The sequence below is a fragment of the Gambusia affinis genome, linkage group LG02 (genome assembly GCF_019740435.1).
Source record: "Gambusia affinis linkage group LG02, SWU_Gaff_1.0, whole genome shotgun sequence".
In the NCBI taxonomy this organism is placed as follows: domain Eukaryota; kingdom Metazoa; phylum Chordata; class Actinopteri; order Cyprinodontiformes; family Poeciliidae; genus Gambusia; species Gambusia affinis.
In genome coordinates, this window is record NC_057869.1 from 11223602 (window position 1) to 11244676 (window position 21075).

A 21075-nucleotide genomic window follows, 5' to 3' on the forward strand; every position below is an offset into this window, starting at 1 on the left:
CTATGTTCCTCTTAGGCAATACTAAAGCTGAACTCCATGTTGGATAATCACCAAATTCATAGTTGTATAACTTTCTTAAATAGAATTGAATTGAAGTGAGGATATTATTTATTCCTCATAGATTTATAAATTGTTCACAAAAAAAAATAACAGATTATGTTTGTGACATAAGTTTGTTTCATATTTTACTTATTCAGCTTTGCTGAGTTCTCCTCAACATAAAATTTACTTTTGCACGATGTGATTTACTGTAATTCTTTATGGTTCTGAGATTGTATTTTAATTTTATTATTTGGAGTGATTAAGTTGTTTTTTTTTAGCTATATAAAAACAGCTAATATTTTTTTAAAATGTTAGTTACTTTGGATGCCAAAACCTGATGGGAGCTGCAGATTTGACACATAAAAGTAGCTCTCAAAAGTCTACACAATTATGAGCTTTTTGAGACTTTAAAACTGAGGCAATGATTAATCATTGTATAACCTCTTTTCACCTGCAATGTGACTTATATAACCTACACTTAGGAGAAAAAGGTGTATATTAAAAATTCCCTGGTTGTGCAGGTGTTTCATTTCAACATTCAGTCCTATTTGGCCTGTGTGTGTTAGTAATATTTCCTCATTCTATCTTACTAAGCATCTTCAAACCTGCTTAGTTCTAGACTTTTGTTTAGCCAACCCAAAACCTGAATTTATGTTTAGCCATTCTTTTGTTGATTTGGATTCAGTTTGACGCTGAAAAGTGAAATCCCTCTTTATCTTTAACTTAAAAGTAGACACTTGAAGGCTGTCATGTTGTATTTAGTACATTAGCTTAATGTTTTAGGTTCAAAAGGATCAGCTGTTGAACCTAAGAGTTCATTTCTGTCAGAAATTAGACATAATCATTGTTATGTTAATTGTTTAAAGCCATGAATCATTGAATGAAGCTCCAAAGTGATAAACATTAATGTAAAAACATGTCTGGGTATGTGTTTCTGTGAAGATTTATAATGTACAACATTGTGCTTGTGCAGCTGCACTGTGTTCGTATGCATGAGTGTTTGTGTGTTTGTGAGAAGTTTTTTGATTGTACTGTATGTGCAACACGGTCACCTATCATGGTGCTTGCTCAGGTTTGTCTGCTGATGGCTCCAAAGTGGTTGTCAGTGTGAAGTAGCACAAGTCCTGTGGGAAAATCTGAAGGAAGTCATGCTGAGCATGAGCAGTGTCACTAGATGCTGTACATTTGACATGCTTGGCTAACATCTTGTCTAGCACGAAAAATTATGCAGGGACCAAAAACACACACCTTATTATAAGCACTTATCTCTGATGTATTTTTATTCTGTTAAAATGCATTTAAATGTGTAGTTGTGTAATTTTCCCTTCAGATTTCTTCAGTTTTTGCCTTTTCCCAGACTACAACACTTCTGAAGTTTTAACAAATTTTTATCCACAAACAAACACAATCACAGGAAATACATAATATAGTTTTCAAAAGATAATTTAGCTTCATTCCTTCATTTTCTGTGCCTGCTTCTTTCTGCTGTGGGTTATGGGGAATGACAGTCCATAGGCTGATGCATAAATTTTATATAAACATAAATTGGTAGTACAGTCTCTTGATGCAAATAAAACTAACTGAATATTTTAAGGCATCCTAAAACTCTCCATGAAATCATATGAAATGACTCTTTTACGTGTCTTACTGCCATCTTTATGCCTGAATATTTTTTTATTATCATCGAGACATGTTTTACTATCCTAAAATATTTCAGTGTAGCTGGTACAGTATTTTTTCTGTCAACCTTGCCTTATAGCTTCCGCTAAAATCTTTTTCCAACGGTTTTGCTAGATTTTGATTCTATCCAGGCATCCTCAGTACCTTCTTTTTATTGGTGCAATTGATGTATTCTATTAAGTTTTAGGATGAGTGTGTCTCTATGCAGCTGTAGAAGATTAACGATCTTTCTCTTGGTGCTAAAGGCCAGGGAATACTTCACATGTTTAGAGCTGTCTTTGTCTAAATTGGTATCTGTATTTGTCTTCCTTTTAAATAAAGGCCAACATCACAGCATATGTCCTTTCCTAATATTTTCAGATGATGTAATACTTATAAAACAGGATTTACTATAGCAGAGCATAAGTCTCAAATTGTTTTGATGGTGATTGCAGGTGAACAGATACATTTTCAGCACAGTTTTAGACTCCCTGTGGCCTGTAGCCTGGCTGTAATAATGACTTCTTGATAGGAGAATAAAGAGGATGCAACAGATGGAAGAAAAAGTGGGGAAAGTGAAATGCAAAGTTAGCATAATTTCCCTCTGTATTTATGAAAACCAAGCAGGATAATTTATTCATTTATATTCATTTATTTATTCATAATAGCAATTTCTGACCATTTTTGTCTGTTTTATTGAAAATACCTGGAAATCTGTATGGACTGGAACATTCTGAACAGCAGACTTAGTTTCTTCTCAACAATTAATAATGTTCACTACTTTTTGTTATTAAATTCAAAAAGGGAAGTTTGTGCCTGCCTTATTTGTCAATCCTGTGATACAGTAAATTCTGTTATCAACTTCTGGTTTTGATAAAATGAAATTGATCTTAAAAATTGTAGCAATGTCACTTGTTTTTTTTTTTAAATGATACTTGAACTACTCTTAGCACTGCTATACATGTATTTAATACACTTCACATGCACATTTGTTTGAATTAAGGAAGATTTGAGTCAGCTGGTTCCTCTTTGGGTTATTTATCATCAAGAATCAAAGTGGTCTTACTTGCTCACTCAAGGACCAGTTCTGGGCAGGAAAAGGCAATGTACTAAAAGTCACACTCAGTTTTGTACAATACAAATTACTTGTCAACAGTCTTACAATAGTGGGTCAGTTCATAGTATGATATAGTTGTTTTCCTGTCCTAACTGGATGCAACACAGATGCATTACATACAATCCATTACATAATTGGTCCATGTCCCGTATAGATGCTCCACCGATGCACTTCATTATCAATTTATATTATCCGGACAGTGTTCTGAACAATATGCACAGAGAGAACGATACTCTTTATATGTGAGAGTAAGAATAGATAAGCTGGCCAGAGGACTTTATCTGCTGAATGCCCTATCCTGTCAGATTTGACCCTGCTGGCTTTGTTTATCTAAAACACGGGGTCACAGCTGAGGTATTACATATTTCTTTTCCCTGAAACTGGCAATTAGGAACGTATTCATGTCCCTCTTACATTTGTTGGGATGTCCCTCTGAATTACAATTTTTCTACCACAATAATCCATCCTTTCACACACATTAAATGTGTCAACAAAATGAATCAACAGGTCATGAGCAAATTAAAACCCAACTGTGATCAAGTAAAATCCATTGTATAAAATGTTGATAAATTTAAAAACTTGAATATTAAAATAGCATTTTAACAGTCACATTGACTCATATAGCACCAACTTAATAATTCATTTGATAAGCAACAATATGTCATGTCCTTCAAGAATTTAATTCAGTGTGAGTCCATTAGCTCAGATGTTTTAAGAAATCACCCAATCACAAGTTTGAAAGATCTTCACTGTGAGGTTCAAAATTTGGTCCTTCAGATCACCCCATGAAAACCACTGTCCGATTTGGTGAATAAAAAAAAAACTACGATCCTTCCAGATGAAAACAAAGACATTGTGCGCTGAAATCGAAAAACTTTCCAGAGCTGCCAGCCATCTGTTTAATACCTGTTGTGACTTTTATTGTTCATCTTTCATCCATTTGGCAGGAAAAGTCCCTCAGCCCTTCGAGGCAACTTGTATGTTTTGTCATTTGTCTGGTTTTCCAAGGGAACGTGGAGGAGAGGGAATATGTTGAACACACATCAGAAGGCTCTTGCGTACTAATTAAAAAATAAGGTTTCTTTCCTTAGTTTGTGGCTACAGCTCCAAGTAACCATTATCCTTTGGTAAAGCCGCAGTAGTAGAGCTGTCCACTGACCACAGGCCACGATCCATCTGCACATGGCCGTTAGTATGGGCAGCACTTTGCTTTTTCAGGCTGCAGTCAATACAGACAGGAAAGCCTCAGCAAACACATAGCTTAACATGTATATCGCCAATTAACTAGTAAACTAGTTAAACCAGAGTTTTAGTCTGCATATTGGTATTCGCTAGCACTTAAATGTCCAAAGGTAAGGGAAGTTTGTACTAGAACTAGAAGAAAGGAGTGTATTTGAATACAGGATAGAATTGAAGATGCCCAAAGGAAAGCTTATTCAGAAGAAGGAGAAGGTACAGAAAAAGGAGAATGAAAAGGTCACAAGAAAGATGAGTAAGGTTAAAAGCAAAGGGATGAAAGATGGGAAAGATTGAAAGATCAGGAAGGTGTGATGGAGAGAGATGGTTAAAGGGGGGTAATGTAATGTCAAGTATCTGTCATGACTTCACTCTTCTCTGTTGTGACAAGGTCATGAAAATAAGTGACACATATCTGCTTAAAGTACAGAATGTAAATTCAATTCAAAAAAATTGTATTACCGTTTAAATTTTGCTGAACAAAGATTGCAACTTAAATGGCTTTTTATTTTAGGGAGCTTATATTTTATAACTGTAGAAAGAAAATTAATGTTTACCCTATTTATGTCTGTATCTTATGCCAAATATGTAAAATCTTGTATTTAATATCCTACACTTAAGCTGGTGTATGATCAATTGGGAGAAGATAAAAGTCTGTTTTAAGTTATTTCATATATATTTTATGTATGGTACTACACCAGCTGAGTCTTACGGAAGAGGATTAGGCCGCCGAAAAAAAAAAAAGAATTCTGAGATTAAACTCAGAATTCTGACTTTAAACTCAGAATGTCATTAATCTCAGAATTCTGACTTTAATCTCACAATTCTGAGTTTAAACTCAGAAATCTTTTTTTTTTTTTTTTTTTTTTCCTGTGGCCCTAATCCTCTTCTGTAGAGTCTTAATAAAAAAGTATAAAACAAAATAGTACAAAACTGAGTTTTGAACATTTCAGTAGCATATTTATGTGACATGAGTGTGATGTTTACTGTCCTGAAAGTTAATAGGTTTTCTGTCCAATTGTGTGTGTCATGAAATTGGGTGAAAATGAGAAATGTTGAGCTCTTACTTCCTTTCATTTTTAATCAAATTACATTCCTGGTCTGTTTAACCTGAAACTGATTTAAATCAATTCCTTCGATGATCCTGCTTGTTGTTCTTTATGGAAACCCACACAAAAACGTGTTTTTTCTGTGCCGTTTTATGGACCAAACAGTGAATTAGAATCCAAACTCTGATCCATTGTAACATGACAAGACAGAAGGCCTGATGACTTACTTGGTTTCTGTCTATCATTAAGATATATTAGCTTCCCACACTGCAGGAGCTTTATAAAGGTCACACCGTATTTTACAATTAATAATTGCACAAGTCAAACATTGATGCAAATTTTGATTCACTACACATGGCTCAGAAATAACGTCTTCAAATCTCTAACATCTTTTAGCATACATTTAGATGCATACTTCCATGGTCTTGCATAGCTTTTGGATTCTAAAGGATTCTGCTTTCGGTAAAAATAAAATAATTTTTCTATTTAAGGTTATTAAATATGGAAATAGCCTTCTTTATTTCCTTCTTTATCAGTTCCCCTACTGCAGTTTCATTCACATTTGAGTTTATGCACAATCTTAAATGTTTTTTTGATCTTATAATGTACACAGGGAAGACTCTTCAGGAGATAAAACACAAGTGAGAGATGATATAAGTGTGAAAGTAGATGTGTCTGCTAAGACTAGTTTCCTCGTGTATTTTGGTGGTAGGATTATCTCAGACAGCTGTCTTACAGTGAAAATAGTCAGTTTAGAGCTTTTCTTTTCAAACTTTTCTTTCTTTTTTAACTTTAAATAAAGTAGTGCATTGTGCAGAGGTATCAAGTCCAACTTTATTACTTAAATTTTTGCCCTCTTTGGAATTTACAATATCATAAACATAATTCAGTAATCCGTACCATGATAATTATCTGTTTAAAAATTTGTGTATGCTTTAAAACCCTTTTCCCTTGATTGCTAGCTTCCACTCCAGAGATTTAAAAATTTTAGGAAATCAATCAGAGGGAGGACGTAAAAATATCTACATGTGTGTTTTTCATCTTATTTTCAAGGTTAAATTTAATACACCTTTACAGCCACAACTCAAATCGAAGTACCTTAAGCAGAGCCTGGGGCTGCATCATTATGCTGTCATAACAGTAATTACTTTATTGTATTAACAATTTTCTTATTGTCGAGGTATTTAAGATATGATGTATGAAAATGTGTTTTTTTTTTTTGTCATTATTAGTGAGTCCTTCTATCTTCTTGTTTCTGATTAAATTTTGCATTAGGTGTTAAGCTGAGTTTCAAGACTTGGTCCCCAGACGGCCTCCTGCTGTCTGCCTTCTCTCCAGGACATCAGGAGGAGTTTTTGGCCATCCAGATCAAAAATGGACGCCCATACTTTTTGTTTGATCCTCAGGTACCATATCTCACTTTTTTATTATCATTACATTAATAATTAAAAGACACAAGCAGATGAATTTAAAATATGTATAGAAATAGTGAGGCACAGCTGGTTGCACTGTGGCCTTGGAACAAGAAGGTCATGGTTTAAATCGCAGTTTAGGGTCTTTTGCATGTTCTCCCTGTGAGTGTGCAGGCTCTTTCTGGGTACTCCTCCTGATGGCTTATCGATCTCTCTAAATTTCTGTTTGCTGTGTATCCATTGTACAATTTTACTGAGATATAAATATAATACTATATGCAGGCAACTGGTGCCTCAATAACTCTAAATAAAACATTCACATCAAACAAACTCAATTGCAATAAGTAGTCAACAATCTCAAAGAATTAAAGTATCTTTGTTAATACTTTAATTAACAAAGTATTTATCATTGCCTTCAGGGAAACAACAAACATGATAATTGTTTGTAAAAATAATCTCTTTGAAACAAAGATTCAGAGTAGTAAAGGTTTAATGCTAGAATCTGCTAAAAATATCATCTTTTACAGTATAACAGCATACACCACTTTGGCTGTTTAACCCATTTTCTATAAAAATTTGTTCTTTTGCATGTCTGATTCCTTCCTCCTAATTTTCTGACTCTACCTATGTTTTTACTCGTTTATCTAATCTGCTCTTCTCTCTACATGTTTTTCTTTCTTTCTCTTCCACCACCTCCTCTTACTTTTCTCTCTTACTGGCTCTCATCTAGTAAATGTGATCTGTAGCCCCTCATTGGTTTCTGTCAGGGAGACAGGGAGAGGGGAAAACTTTGAAAGTGTGTCAACGTTTGAATTGGACTGCAATTAACTCATTCCCTGCAGTCACCATGCGTGAATACCAATTGCAAACTAATTAAGCTTTTCACCCTGGTACTTACACACACACCAACACACACACGCATACATGCAGATCACCGTTTTTCTAATCCATCCGTATAGCTACTTGTAGAAGGGTTAAGAGTCAGTCACTTTGATGATGAAAGTGATAGTGAGAGACGATTACACGTAGATTCACAAGGCCACTTACTGATGGCTCAAGCCCATACTTGCACAGACACCCATTCAGATTGGTTCCCAAGCAGTGTCACTTTTTAATATAAGTTAGCAAAATGTTTTTATCAGTAGATAAATATGTAATGTTGGGGTGTGTATGGTTGTATTGCAAGATGTCTCTGTGTCTTCTCCAGCTGGGTTGATTCCTTTGTTTAGGTTAGTTTGGGGTAATTAACAGTAGGAGTGGTGTCACGGCTTATTAGTGTTCCCCTAGATACATATAGCTGGGCCCATTACTTCCCCCTATTAGCTTGTTGAGCTAGCCTAATGGGATTAGCAGTGCAGGGGGGTAATTTAGCATGACACAGGGAAGTGATATGCTCATAAATAAGGTATGTCTGTGCTGCCACACACATACATATGTAAAAGCACAGGAATGCACAAAAATTACCTTTCCCTTGTCAGCGATAAACCAGTGTGCTAGAGTAGAGATTAGTGTCAAATGATAGAAAAGTCTTGAAACAGATATAAAAAGTATAGTGCTTTGAAGTGCCTTTGTACTGTTCTGATGCACTGAACAAAATTATTTGCTGGCTTTTGTGTGAAAAAACAAAAAAAATATGATGTAGCTATCATAAGAAAAAATACCTTATTTGCAAATGTTGGGAGGTTGTTGGAAATTTTGCATAAAATTCTCCCATGCTGCATGAAGCAATATAATTGAGGAATTGTGTTAAAATCCACAAGTGTCTTCATTTAACTCAAATGTTGTGAATTAATCCATCAGCAGTTACAAAGCATCATCATCTAGACTTTCCCAGATTGTTTAAAGGTAGGTATAGTAATTTTAGTTCATTCAAACTCTTGAATAATTGTCAGCAGTTGTCAACTGGTTTCTACTGAATGTAGAAATCAAAAAGTATTCCAAAGTTCAGTCTGATTTAATAACTGTCAGTGCAAAATAAAATTGTTGTATTTTGTATAATGTATGTCCAAATCTGGTTTTGCTGTGTGTACTTGCAAGGGCAAAACAGCATGAAACGCCACAGGAGTGGTATTTTGGTTTAAAACGCTTTGTGTGCCCACAAGTTTATGGACTCGTGCTTTATAATTAAGAGATTTATACCAGGGCATACAATAGGAAACACACATAACAGTCAAGTGCTGTAGCACTCAGAAGGACACCATAGCACGACTGGGTTTTCCTAAATTGCAGTGTGTTTTCTCCAGCTGTTTGCTCAAAACACAGGTAATGTCCTCCACTGATAGTATACATTGCCTGACAAAATGAAAATGACCAGCAAATTTTTCTATTGCAGTTCTTCCCAGTAAAACCACCCATCAAACCTTGGTGCATTGAACAAAACCACTTGAGTGGCAGTTATACTCTAAATGTCTTGCTCAAGGGCACTTTAACAGTAGTTTCTGGGAGGTTTGAGTGTATAATTTCACAGCTAGTAGTTCCCAGTCAAGTAATTAAACAAGTGTTTCTGTATATTTGTGAGAGGTGAGCAAAAAGAGGTAAACAGACTCCTTCTGTGTTGTCTCGTTAACTTGAGCTGTGTGGCGATAGCAGTAAAGATGTCAGACGCTGATATACTCTGGCATTCATACATTTATTGATCTCATCATTAAATCTTCATCACTGTGTGTTTGTGTTTATTCACATTTATGTGATTTCTTGTTTTAGTATATTGCTCCTTACCTACTTGCTACTAAAAACTGATCAGAACAATGATGTCATACATAATAGCTAGCTAAAGGCTCCGTAACAGCACTGTGATCATTATGTGTTCACGTTTGTCCTTCTAATGTGCCTTGGTTGTGTTTGGGATCAAGCCTCAAAGACTAACCAAGTGTTCTGCTTTTGCTTAAAGTTTGTAGATTTACTTTGGTAATTGCTCTAAAACCCATAGACCTTTAGTCAATGTTTACAAAAACATTTTAAGTTCTGGCCCATATTGTTGGTTCACATTGCTTTTTATGCATTTTTGTTTTTGTTTATAGGGTTCAGCAGTGGCTGTAGGTGTACATGGTGACGGGAATCGCCGCTACAATGATGGCCAGTGGCACAATATAGTAGCAACCAGGCAAAGGGCTGTGGGAACAATCACTATAAACCACCAGTATAGCGGTAACTATATTCACTCCAACCATTCTGTGTGTCTGCTTCTGCTTCTCTGTAAATGTGTAGATGGTAAAGCTTGGTAAATGCTTCTCAGTGTTTAAATATGACTTGGGTATAAGTTTAAATATGGATAGTGTGAATCACTTTGAGTATTGTTTTACTCAAAGTAAATAGCAAATTAGTGTCAGGCCCAAAAAAAAATTATTTTATGTGTGTTTTTTGCTACTTTTCTTCTGATGCTTTTCCTTTCTAATACTGATTTTAAGTCAAATTAATTTAAGCTTTGAAGTACATTTTATTTATGAGTTTTTCAGGAAACTGAAATGCTTTAAAGATGAATGTATACTTAAAATAGTCACCACATACATCAGTGCACATAGGAGTCATTGTTAGCTAAACAAACCTGAATTGTAAGTCCTTATTGTTGTCCTGTTCTGCTCTTTTACTCTGTATGTATTCCCTACATTCACCGCTCCCAGGAAGTGCATCAGCTTCCAGTGGGAACAGCATCATTGGGGAAAACACGGGACTGTTCATTGGAGGCCTCCCCGAAGATTTTGCTATTCTAAGAAATGATTCAGGTAAAACTCAAGCCATTATTTATACTATTTATGCCAATTGTCAGTTTTATAGCATAAGTGTAGTTTTAAATTAATGTCGTTTTATGTTATGATGAGCAAAACCTTTGTTTCTTTTTACAATGAATACATACAGTTGCTATTTACATCTACCCACTATGTATGATTGCAATTGCCAAATAAAACTTGAGTTTTTCATTATGAATTTAAACCATTTTGTTGCCAAGGTAAAAGTACCGTAATTTCCGGACTATAAGCCACGACTTTTGTCTCAGGCTTTCGACCCTGCGGCTTATACAACGATGCGGCTTATTTATGAATATTTTCTAACGGCCAGTAGGGGCGCTGGAGCAGAAAAGGTAAGCGTGAGACAGCTGGAATATATCTGTAGAGGAAGACTAATGTAACATCGTGCTTTGTGCATGAATAAAATTAGCTTGAACAGACCCTCATCTTGGAGAATGCAAGAAGAAATGCATATGATGCAGCTTTTAAGTTAAAAGCAATCGAGCTGGCCGATAAAGAAGGAAACAGACACTGAGGAAGAAGACTTCCATGGTTTCAGTGCACAGGAGGAAGAGGATGACGGCTCTCCGTGACTTTTAACCGTATGTTATTTAAACCAGCCCTGTTAGTGTTGTTTTGCTATATTGCTGCTGTTCAGAAAGAAAAGCTACGGCATATTATTAAAACTTTAAAAACACTTTCTGTGTACCGTCTTTCTTTGTAAATATCTCATGTTTCAATGTAGGCACATGCGGCTTATACGCCGGTGCGGCTTATGTATGTACAAAATGTGTTTTCTTTAAAAATGTAGGGGGTTGCGGCTTATAATCAGGTGCGCTCTATAGTCCGGAAATTACGTATTATACAGCATATAACTTCAAAAAATTTTAGATTGAGACAATTGACATTACAAGATTAAATTAATTGTGGAATTTCCTCATATATTGTCAATTCATTCGCAGAAATCTGTAGGCCTGAAGGTTATAGAATGTCTCCAGGCCTATTAACTTCTCGTTGATGATGAAGATTGAATATAGTTGGAAGTTTATATGAGCCAATTTAAAATGATTTTTTGACAGCAATCACTGGATTGACCAATACAATACATTTTCAAGCTTGACTGAAATGTACAAGTATTTATAAAACAGATGTGGGGCTGCTTTGATGCCAGTTGTACAGGTAAATTGTGGAATCAATAAATTTACAACGCTTCCAAATTCTTCACCTTAAATCGCCAAACAACTTATTAAAACCATGGACATAATTGAGTGTTCAAACAGGTCAACATTTATAGGTGTTAGAGTGCACAAAGTTTGATTAAACCTCTGGAATGGGCTTCTCAGAGCCCTGACCCTATATTAAAATTATGTGGACTACACTTATGTCCAGCACAGTGGTTATATATTCAGCTGGTATTATGCTATAAGCTTGACAATTGTTACATAAAAGGCACAACTGTTATTCAGCTTGTGGGATATTTGAGAAGTGACGTATAATCGTGACTCTGTGGGGATTTGAGAAAATGCTGAAGAATTTCAAACTTGTTCACCCAATTCATGCTTCCACAAATTGTTGAAGTTCTATCTTGTTCAATCAATGCACTATGGACCCTCGACTCCTCCCAATTAATCTATAAACGAAGAAAATCAATATGAAATTCAACCCGATGAGAAGTCCATCCAAAACTTCTACCTAAACCTGTACTTTGTAATTGCCTTTTGTGCTGATGGCAAGGCTAACAATGTTAGTCTGTCTTCCCAGGGGATACCCGACTGGTTCGGAGGGGCTTCTCTGGCTGCCTCAGAGACATAAGTTTAAAGATGAGTGACAGCCCTGCAGAGGAATGGGAAATACTGGATTGGAAAAAAGCCACCAACAAGGTGGGAGTGTATGAAAGCTGGGAAGGATGTCCTCTTCAAACTGTAAAAGGAGTCCATTTTCTGGGTGATGGTAGGATTATGCTTTTAATTTCTTAGTTAATTTATGGGTTTTTTTGTTTGTTTTTTTCTAAATTGTAAAATTCAAGCTGAATCACTTGACATACGCTGTGATATAGAAACATATGTAACAAGGTATATGAAATAATGAGGAACAAAATACCATGTGGACTGTCAAGCTATGTTTGTCAACATTTAATTTATCTTTAGTGCCCAAATACACCTCTCCTGTTTCTTACCTCAATACGCTTGCTGCTAATGACAGTGTAATGAGTTTGCTGCTTCTTAGGAAAAATAAGATAATTGGTCTCTGTCTCAAGATCAAGTTCATTAGTTAATTTTCTTAAATGCCTTGTAAGAGTTATTTGCTTATTTAGTCTCTTTGAGTGTATGATTAAATTATTCATACCCTAAAAGATATCCTGTATTTCAAATTTAACATGTTTCCTTGTAATACAAATACATTTTGGTACTAATTACATACTTTGTGCACTTGCAGGCTACTTGGAGTTGGACACAGGCGTTTTCAGTGGAGGACATAACTTTGACATTTTAATGGATTTCAGAACTGACCAGCTCAGTGCACTTTTGCTGTTTGCATACAGTACACAAACCAAAGATTACATGCTTGTAAGATAATAGACTTAGTTCAAGATACAGTTTTAAGAAGAAAGACAAACTGTGATATTAATTTGTAATATCAACCTTCCTGTTTTGTTTTGTTTTGTTTTTTCCAGGTAGAACTGGAAGCCGGTCTCTTGTCCTTCATTCTTGCATCTGGTGGCCGTGCAACTGAACTCCGCATGTGGGTTGGACTTAGCTACTGTGATGGAGACTGGAAACAATTGTCACTCACAAAACAGGGCTCTCTCATCTCTGCTGCGTTGGGTGATTGGGCCGAGGAAATGTGGGAAGTGGGAGAGCCAGCAAGATTGAGAGTCAATTCTCCACTGTATTTGGGTGGTGTGCCCATTGAACTCTCACACCCTGGTCTTCATGGTCAAAGTCACAAACATGGTAAGATGCATAAAAAATGTCAGGTGTCCAAAGTTGAATATGTTTTGAGCTGTGACTGTTTTATTGGTAGCTTTACTTCTGTTCTCTGCAATCTCCTAATATTTCTTTACAAAGTTTTCATTTGTTAGGGAGCCCCACGGTTTTGGTTTTCTTTCTGCGAACTTTCTTCTTGTAAGACACACTGACAGATCATGGAGTTATTGGAAGTTTGTTTACCCTAAGTTCAACTTATTTTCAAGAATTCCAAATTCCAATTTCAAGACATAATTGGGATTGTGTTGTAAGATGAGAAATATATAGAACTAAGTGAAAAACAGTACAACTCAAATCAAACCAAACAAAATGGGATAATCCCTGTATTTACAGTTCTCATGACACATTCTGCTCCTTTTGTTTGTTTGGTTTCTTTCACAGGGCTTGGAGGTTGCATTCGGGGTCTAACTGTTCGCAGTGATGAAAGAACCCCCCCTGTCAGCCGAAGTATTAATCTCTCGGTTGCTTACCGCCGATCTGTCAGAGTCAACTTAGACGGCTGTCCGACCACTGATAGCCGGTTTAACTGCAGAGGAAATGATTCTGTGCTTGTGTACACTGGGAGACAGACACAAGCCACAGATTATAGTTTGTTGCCTTTCACAGGTAACAATGTGCATTTTTCTTTCACATGCATGTTGCGAAATTTAAATATCTGAAGTTCTACTAGTTCATTTTAATAAGTTAAACTTATGTTCTATGTCAACGTAATCAACAGAGGGACACAATTTAAGAGTTTATTTCTTTTATTTTTGGATTATTTTGGTTTGCAGCTAATAAACATAAAAAATTATGTTTTTTCCAAAAATATGAATATTGCATGTGCACTTAATATTTGGTCAGGTCGTCTTTTATATGAATGAATGCATAGTGACACAATGGTCATTAAACTTGGTATTGGTACTTTTGTCAGTTCAGACAAGTGCAAAGTCCTTCTGGAAAATGAATTCAGCTTCCCCATAAAGTTTGTCAGCAAAATAGAGCACGAAAATTTTAATTTTCTGTTGGTACTGCTTCAGGAATAATCTCTGTCAATTCTGTTATCCTGTAAAGGAATATTACCTGGCCATTTACATACACTAGGCAAACACATCCTCTAAATCACATATGTCAGAGTCAAGGCCCGCGGGCCACATCCGGCCCGCGAGAAGATTCTCTACGGCCCCTGGGATGATATTAGAACCGGCCCGCAGCAAGCCGGCACCCCGTCTGAAAAAATGCGAGATGCACCCCCCCCCCCCCCCCCCCGTTCGATCCTCACAACGCGAGCACCCCCCGTTCGATCCTCACAACGCGCAGATCCTCTGCACTTCGGTCCGCTGCACTAGACCGTCGTCATTTAAAAAAATCTCAATGAACATTCGATCAGTCCGGCCCTCGGCTTGTAGCTAAATTTTTTATTTGGCCCTCCGTCCATTTGACTTTGACACCCCTGCTCTAAATGATAGCGGTGGTAGTGCTGAGTTACTGTTATTTAGCCCAGGAGTTATGGGTGCTTCAAACTTAGTTCTAAATGTAATGCTTATTTACATCTGGAGATTTTTAAGCAATGTATAAAAATATTTCTGGGTATTTGTGAACTAAGTCATGAAGATTACTGCTAGAAAATATCTCCAAAACCAGTAAATTTAGGGTTAGTTTTGAAAACATGTGTTCTGTGCACTTTTTTAGATGCATTGTATCTGATTGGAATCAATATGCTCTGTCTGTTTCTTGTCTGTGTTTATAAAAACAACTATGTTTTAAGAGTACCTGTACAGGTTTGTTGCCTTGGCTCCAGGAGGTTTGGCAGCATCACCATGGCAAAGAGGACGGAGTCATGGCAAAGGTATGACATCTCTCTAGTAGTAATAATGTACAAAGATGATGATTGTATAACATCCACTTGTAATTATTAACTATGGTCTATTTTGTATACAGTATTTGCATAGAGTATGTCAGGTATTTTTTCCCTGAGTTTGTCTTCTGTGTTGAAATTTGCAATTCTTCTTCAACCTTAAAATATTTTTCAGCATTATCTTGTACAGTGTGTTAGCCTTATTGAAGGCCATTGATATAACTAGGGTCTGACGGTATAAGAGATTGATAAGGCCTCTATAAAGGGCATCACAGTAAAAGGCTGTTAACCCAGAATGGCCTATATGGTCCCTCGTGTAATATAAAGCTGCTCGTTAGTAGTGAACGATACACTAGTAGGTCTCAGAACGCCATCCTATGACCAGAGAGAGGGGAGATAAATTGAAGAGAGAGAGAAAGTGCTAAAAACAGGAAGAAATAAAGGACAACGAGGGATTAGGGAGGTAGGAACTAACAAAATGAAGGAGGAGGGAAGGAATCCAATGATTTAGAATAGTATTTAAATTAAACTTACACAACAGGAAGGGAGGGGATAAAGAAATGTGCAAGGCGATTGAGTGATACAGAGAGATAAAATAATGAACATAAACAAGAAGATATTGCAATGAATATGACTAATTAGATAATTTAGAAAGGCACAAGTACAATTATGAAAGAATTAAATGTCTACTGGATAAAAAAAAAATCTAAATGCCATGAGAAGCAAAGCGGATAATTAGCGGTAAAAACAGGTGTTGACAAAATATCAAATATTGACTGAAAATTAAAACACGGCAGCGACAAAGATCACAAGGGAGTAGAAGATGGAGACCTGGATGGACCTCCCTCAGTATCTCATGATATTCAGAAAAAAGCCAATAGGAAAAGGTGGGAAGCTGAATGCTGTGAAATATAGCCATGAATGAATAGCTGGCTGTATTAAATCAGTGCTGAAAAAGTTACTACTCTCATAAATACTATTTATGCTAATGGTTAGGCATGATTTACTGAGCCTATTAAATACGGAGAGATGGGGAAAGCTTTTTCTTTAATTTCATGTGCTGTCTGCCTGTTGTTTCTGTTTTTTGTATTTATATACTTTTGTCTTGAGGTTTGACTTGACTTGTGCTTGTGGTAAACAATGTTTTCTCTTTATTAATCAGTTGGATACCTTTAGGTGCATCACAGTAATATCTTTGGAAATTTTTGAGGGGGATTCAGCTCAAAAAGTGAAACTCATGTCGTATATAGATTCATTCTACACAGTGTCATAGTCCTTTTATTTTGTTTTTATTGAAGATTTTCAAGTAGAAAATTGACCCATTCTGCTGAATTATACAAATACATTTTACGAAACAAGGGGAAGGACAAAATATTTCCTCTTCAGTCCTGGATTGTCTCTAGATGAAGTCCTAAGACAGTCAAAAAGAAAAATCAACACTAATCTTATTCTGTCAGTCTTCTTTAATTTTCATAATTTCTTCTCTAAATTGTCTAGTTCCTACATCTGTACCACCTCCAGCCACAGTGGAGAGTATCAGCGGCTTCAGTGCCAAGGTGAGGTGGTTACCGCCCACAGGTGACGTCCGAGGACTTACTGACAGATATGAGCTGAAAGCGTATAATAAGGACCATCCAGAAGTGCCACCTATCACAGCCACTTACCTGGCTAATGGAAATTTCACAGGTAAAGTACATATTTCCACCCTCTAATTTATTTGTTATTGCTGGACATTTAAGTTGTAATGTAGTCCCACCTTTGTGCAGTTTTGAGTATTTTTTTTGTACACAGCTATGCATTTAGATCTGTTTCTACACATTTATTTCTAAACTTTATACAAATAAAAGATGGGATCTCTTGTTGGAAAGTGGGAAAGGAGGCATTGTGAAGAAGACTAAATAACACATAAATGCAAACACAAGTTTCAGCACTGCACTTTACCAGCATATTAACATAGACATTTACAAAGACATGGTTAAAGTAAACTACAGACAAAAGGTGACAGGCCGTTTTAATACTGTTTCAAGATGTGATTTTCTGCGAATATGATTGTTATGGCTGAGGCCATTTCTGTTGCTGTCTCTGTTGACCAATCTAATCACAAGGTTTGTGACACTGATCACAGTCAATATAACCCTTTCCTAGATTTTGATTTAAGCTTTAACTTTTACTCAGTTCTGTTAAACCTGTTGCTGTTGATTTCTGGGAGTTCTCATACACCTATAACAGCCTTTTTGGCCCGATCTGAAAAGACATCCTATTTTAATTTCTCCCTTGTCTTTTCATGATAACACACATACATCCACGATGTTCCAGCTAAACCTGTTAATGTCTCATTGGCCTGCCTCCAGCTTTAGGAGACTGTCTCCATTTGGAGCAAGACACTCAGGACTATCCCAGTGATCTCATTCCCTGGCATCACTCCTTTTCGTCCCTCTCTTTTGCTGTTGCTCACTTTTCTATCTTTCCCCACTTCGTCTTTTATGATGAAGATGATGTCTGCGTCCACTCCTGCGATTCGTCCCCCCTCTCATCCACGCTGCTATGTCTCTAGGCAAATATGATGATGAGCTTGCTGCCTCTGTCTTCTCCAGTGTCTCTTTTGCTGGTCCTTATTCCCTCCCCCTCTCTTTTCCAGACATTTAGTTCGCTGTGATAAGGCTCCTTCTTAATTTATGATAGCCTCGACACCTGACTGGAGAATTACACCGATGGCTAAAAAACACAGAAAGCAAATGAGGGTGTAATAGCAGCAGAGTGGGGCCCTGGCCCCCTAATTGAATTAAAAGACATGGGTAACACTGAGAGAGAGTGAGAAAAATAGACGAGTACAGGGTGATTGAGCACAAAAGGCAGAAAGGGGAGTGGGGAGGAGTGTAAGAGAAAACAGACAATGTAAAAAAAGTGACTTTGGAAATGCATAAAGGAGTGAAGGAGGCCAAGACTGCTAAATTAAAAAACATCAGAGAGAGACGAGTAAAGCTTAACAATTAGAATAGGCCGGGTCTGTTTGCCAAGCACTGCAAATTTGCTTAGCAACAGTGTCACACAGAAAAAAATAGTATTTAAAGCACACTTTCAAGCCATTTGGATATAGAATTTGATGTTATGTTTTATGCAGAATAAAATGATCCAGTTAAGGCATATTTAATATAAAGTGGTCTTAAAGTATACAGTCTCTTTGTAGTTAATTGTCTTTACAAAGAGACACTATTTAACCTCCAGTGGGTTAATTTGATTGATTTGAGGTGTGGCAATTAAAATGTGAATGAAATGTGGACTTCGACTGGTTCAGCTTTAAAAGGTCTTGACTATGTAGGATGTAATGCTATGCTTCTGAAGAGTATTCCATCCATCTGTCCAGTCATTGAACAAGAGGTGGAGTACACCTAATCACGTCGAGGATGTTGGGTCTGAGGGACAGGAGTGTTGAACAGAGTGACTGTTATTGTTTTCCCAAGTTGTTTTTACCATGTAACAATGGCTTCTAATTGCTCAACTTGAGCTAATTTGTCAACTTAAAGCTCAGTGAGCCAGCTTATAAACCCACCCATACCTCCTCCCTTCAGATGTGTTTGATTTGATCAAATCGCTGACTTTCCCTGAATTGATACCAGATGATTTCTACCACATAAAGTGAATCAGATTGGTGCGTGTCCAAAGTTAGATTTGTTTATAGATACCGTTCCTTGTCTACGCTCTTTACTTCACTACTTTTCCACTCTTCTTCAGGTGTGATAACTGGTCTCACTCCATCAACCCAGTACATTGTCACTGTAAGTGCATGTAGTCCTGCTGGATGCACTGAGAGTCCTGTTGGTAACAGTGATGATGACGATGATGTAAGATCACACTTCAAAACCCCAGAAGAAGGTAAGAAATGCACAAATACAAATTTTCTCTTCATCTGTGAGCATCTTTTTTCAATTTATCTTTATTTCTGATGTATGACTTAGTTTTCATTTTCACAAACAGTGAGAAAAGAGTGCTCTGTTGTTTTCTGAATTAACTAAAAAATAACTTTAGAAAAAAGATAGACAAATTAAAGCAAGGACAAGATGGCTCAATGAAAGATAGAAAATTTGAAAAGAATGAAGCGGTTTGGTGTCGCAAAACAGCTTGACAAAAGATGACAGTATAGATTTTAAAAGATTATAAAGAAATATAAGCTTGACTGGGAAAAGCAAAGATTTTTCTTCATTTTTTCAGTTGCTGCATTAATCTGTGTAGGAGTAACCAGCCTTGTTGGAGAGATAATGTGACGGCAGGGGTCAGTACAGAGACAGCAAAAATCAATGTGATGCTAAAGGGAAGAAACAGATTACTGTATTGATTTCTACAGAGCAAAATGTTAAAGCACTGAAACATGTCAGAGAGTCTCCAGGAAAGAAAACGTATTTAAAATTCTTTTCATTAATGCTTACTGAGCGACACAATTTCACTCCCCCATGTGAACGTTTTCTTTACCCCCTGTTAATATATCAGAGACACCTGCATCACATAAGATATGAAGCTTTTCATATATTGTTTTTTGGTTGTATGGGACACAGATTATACTGATCAGGCTTTCAATAATATTTAGTGGCATTTATTTATCATTTATGTATTTTTAGACACAGATTACTGACTTTGTTCAGTGACATATTCTGGTCTTAACCCAGGTAACTTTATCGTTAAAACAACAACAAAATAACTTTCAAGAGGAAAACCTCCAATAAGAGACGGCGAGGAAATATCATTTTAGGATTTCTGAACCACCTGAACTTGGTACTATCAATGAAGTGGAGCAGAAACTTTTAAAAAAAATTTTGCTTTTTTTTCTTTACAGTTTTTGACCATTAATTTTTCCAGAACTTTGTGAATAGAAGATTGGGCATAAATAAATACCTATGAATGAGTATAACTTGTATTCCTACAAAAACCTGTGACCACCTACTTAATTGAATGAATCAAAAATATCTGTATATGTATATATGTAGATACATTTTCATTTAAGTGCAATTTCAGTTCCAGATGTGGTCTCTCCTCCATTTGTGGTTGCATCTCCTTCCGCTTTGTGTTTAACCTGGGAACCTCCAGCAAGGTAAAAAAAAAATACATTTTACCTGCCTCATTTTTACTCTATCGTCACAAATCATATGCCTAGGTAATCGATTTTAATTGTATCTAATTTGTATCTAATATCCTGGTCTATATTTTTGTGTAGTTATTTTTCTCCTCCTTTCTGGCTGACTGACACACAAGAAATGTATTTTGGCTAACTGAATGCATCATTAACATAATTCTTTTTAACAAAGAGCATTAGATTAAAATTGTTATTACACACCCTAACAAAATGGCATTGACACAATTATTGTGTTTTCAAACTTTGACTTTTGCTTTGAGTTTGATGTTATTCAGACTGTTTAGATTAAATTCTAGCAAGTTGTTTTACTTTCTTAAAATCTTTGCTTTATTGTAAAGAAATAATTAAAAGAAAAACTCAGTTTATAGAACTTTTGCCTTGCATAAAATTGTCTAACTTTGTTTTAATGTGCTGTATTTTCCAGACTACAGAACGCACTTCACTATAAGCCGCACCTACAAAGTTTTTTAGAAAACTAGAAACGTACATATATAAGCCGCAACAGAGCGGCAGAGTATCTCGCCGTGGAGGACTGCATCCTTAATAAATCTGCTAAATTTATTAATCTAGCAGAAATCTGCTCAATTTATTAAGGACGTAGCCATCCGTTTCCAACACTAAACCATGGATTTGTTCACGCCGAGCTTACATGCAGCGGCGCTATTTCTCTCCTGTACTGCCATATCGATAGCCTTTAATTTAAAAAATGCATCATATGTTTGTTGATTCTATGATGAGGGGATGTTAGTTTGAAAGCATTTCTTCTTTGTGCCTGCTGCTTGCATGTACTTGTTCTAAGTGAAAATCAGCACTTTCTTCTTTGATTTCCAATTTTGACTTCCAATGATTGACTTCCTGCTTCCTGCTTTTTTTTTACCGTCTGTCA

General features: G+C 36.3%; 1 protein-coding gene across 4 annotated transcripts in view; it reads left to right on the plus strand.

The window, feature by feature from the left end:
• ush2a (Usher syndrome 2A (autosomal recessive, mild)) overlaps window positions 1-21075 on the plus strand; it is a 198440-nt gene that overhangs the window by 67417 nt on the left and 109948 nt on the right. For all 4 annotated transcript variants that reach the window (XR_006368583.1, XM_044095875.1, XM_044095889.1 and 1 more), the window contains 11 exons: window positions 6379-6509; window positions 9536-9662; window positions 10136-10237; window positions 12002-12190; window positions 12677-12807; window positions 12915-13194; window positions 13609-13833; window positions 14975-15055; window positions 16562-16750; window positions 18797-18937; window positions 20072-20147. Coding sequence is in view for 3 of the 4 variants with exons in the window: in XM_044095875.1 (XP_043951810.1) it covers window positions 6379-6509; window positions 9536-9662; window positions 10136-10237; window positions 12002-12190; window positions 12677-12807; window positions 12915-13194; window positions 13609-13833; window positions 14975-15055; window positions 16562-16750; window positions 18797-18937; window positions 20072-20147 (1672 nt within the window). In the remaining variant the exon portion in view is untranslated. The remainder of the gene's footprint in view (window positions 1-6378; window positions 6510-9535; window positions 9663-10135; window positions 10238-12001; window positions 12191-12676; window positions 12808-12914; window positions 13195-13608; window positions 13834-14974; window positions 15056-16561; window positions 16751-18796; window positions 18938-20071; window positions 20148-21075) is intronic.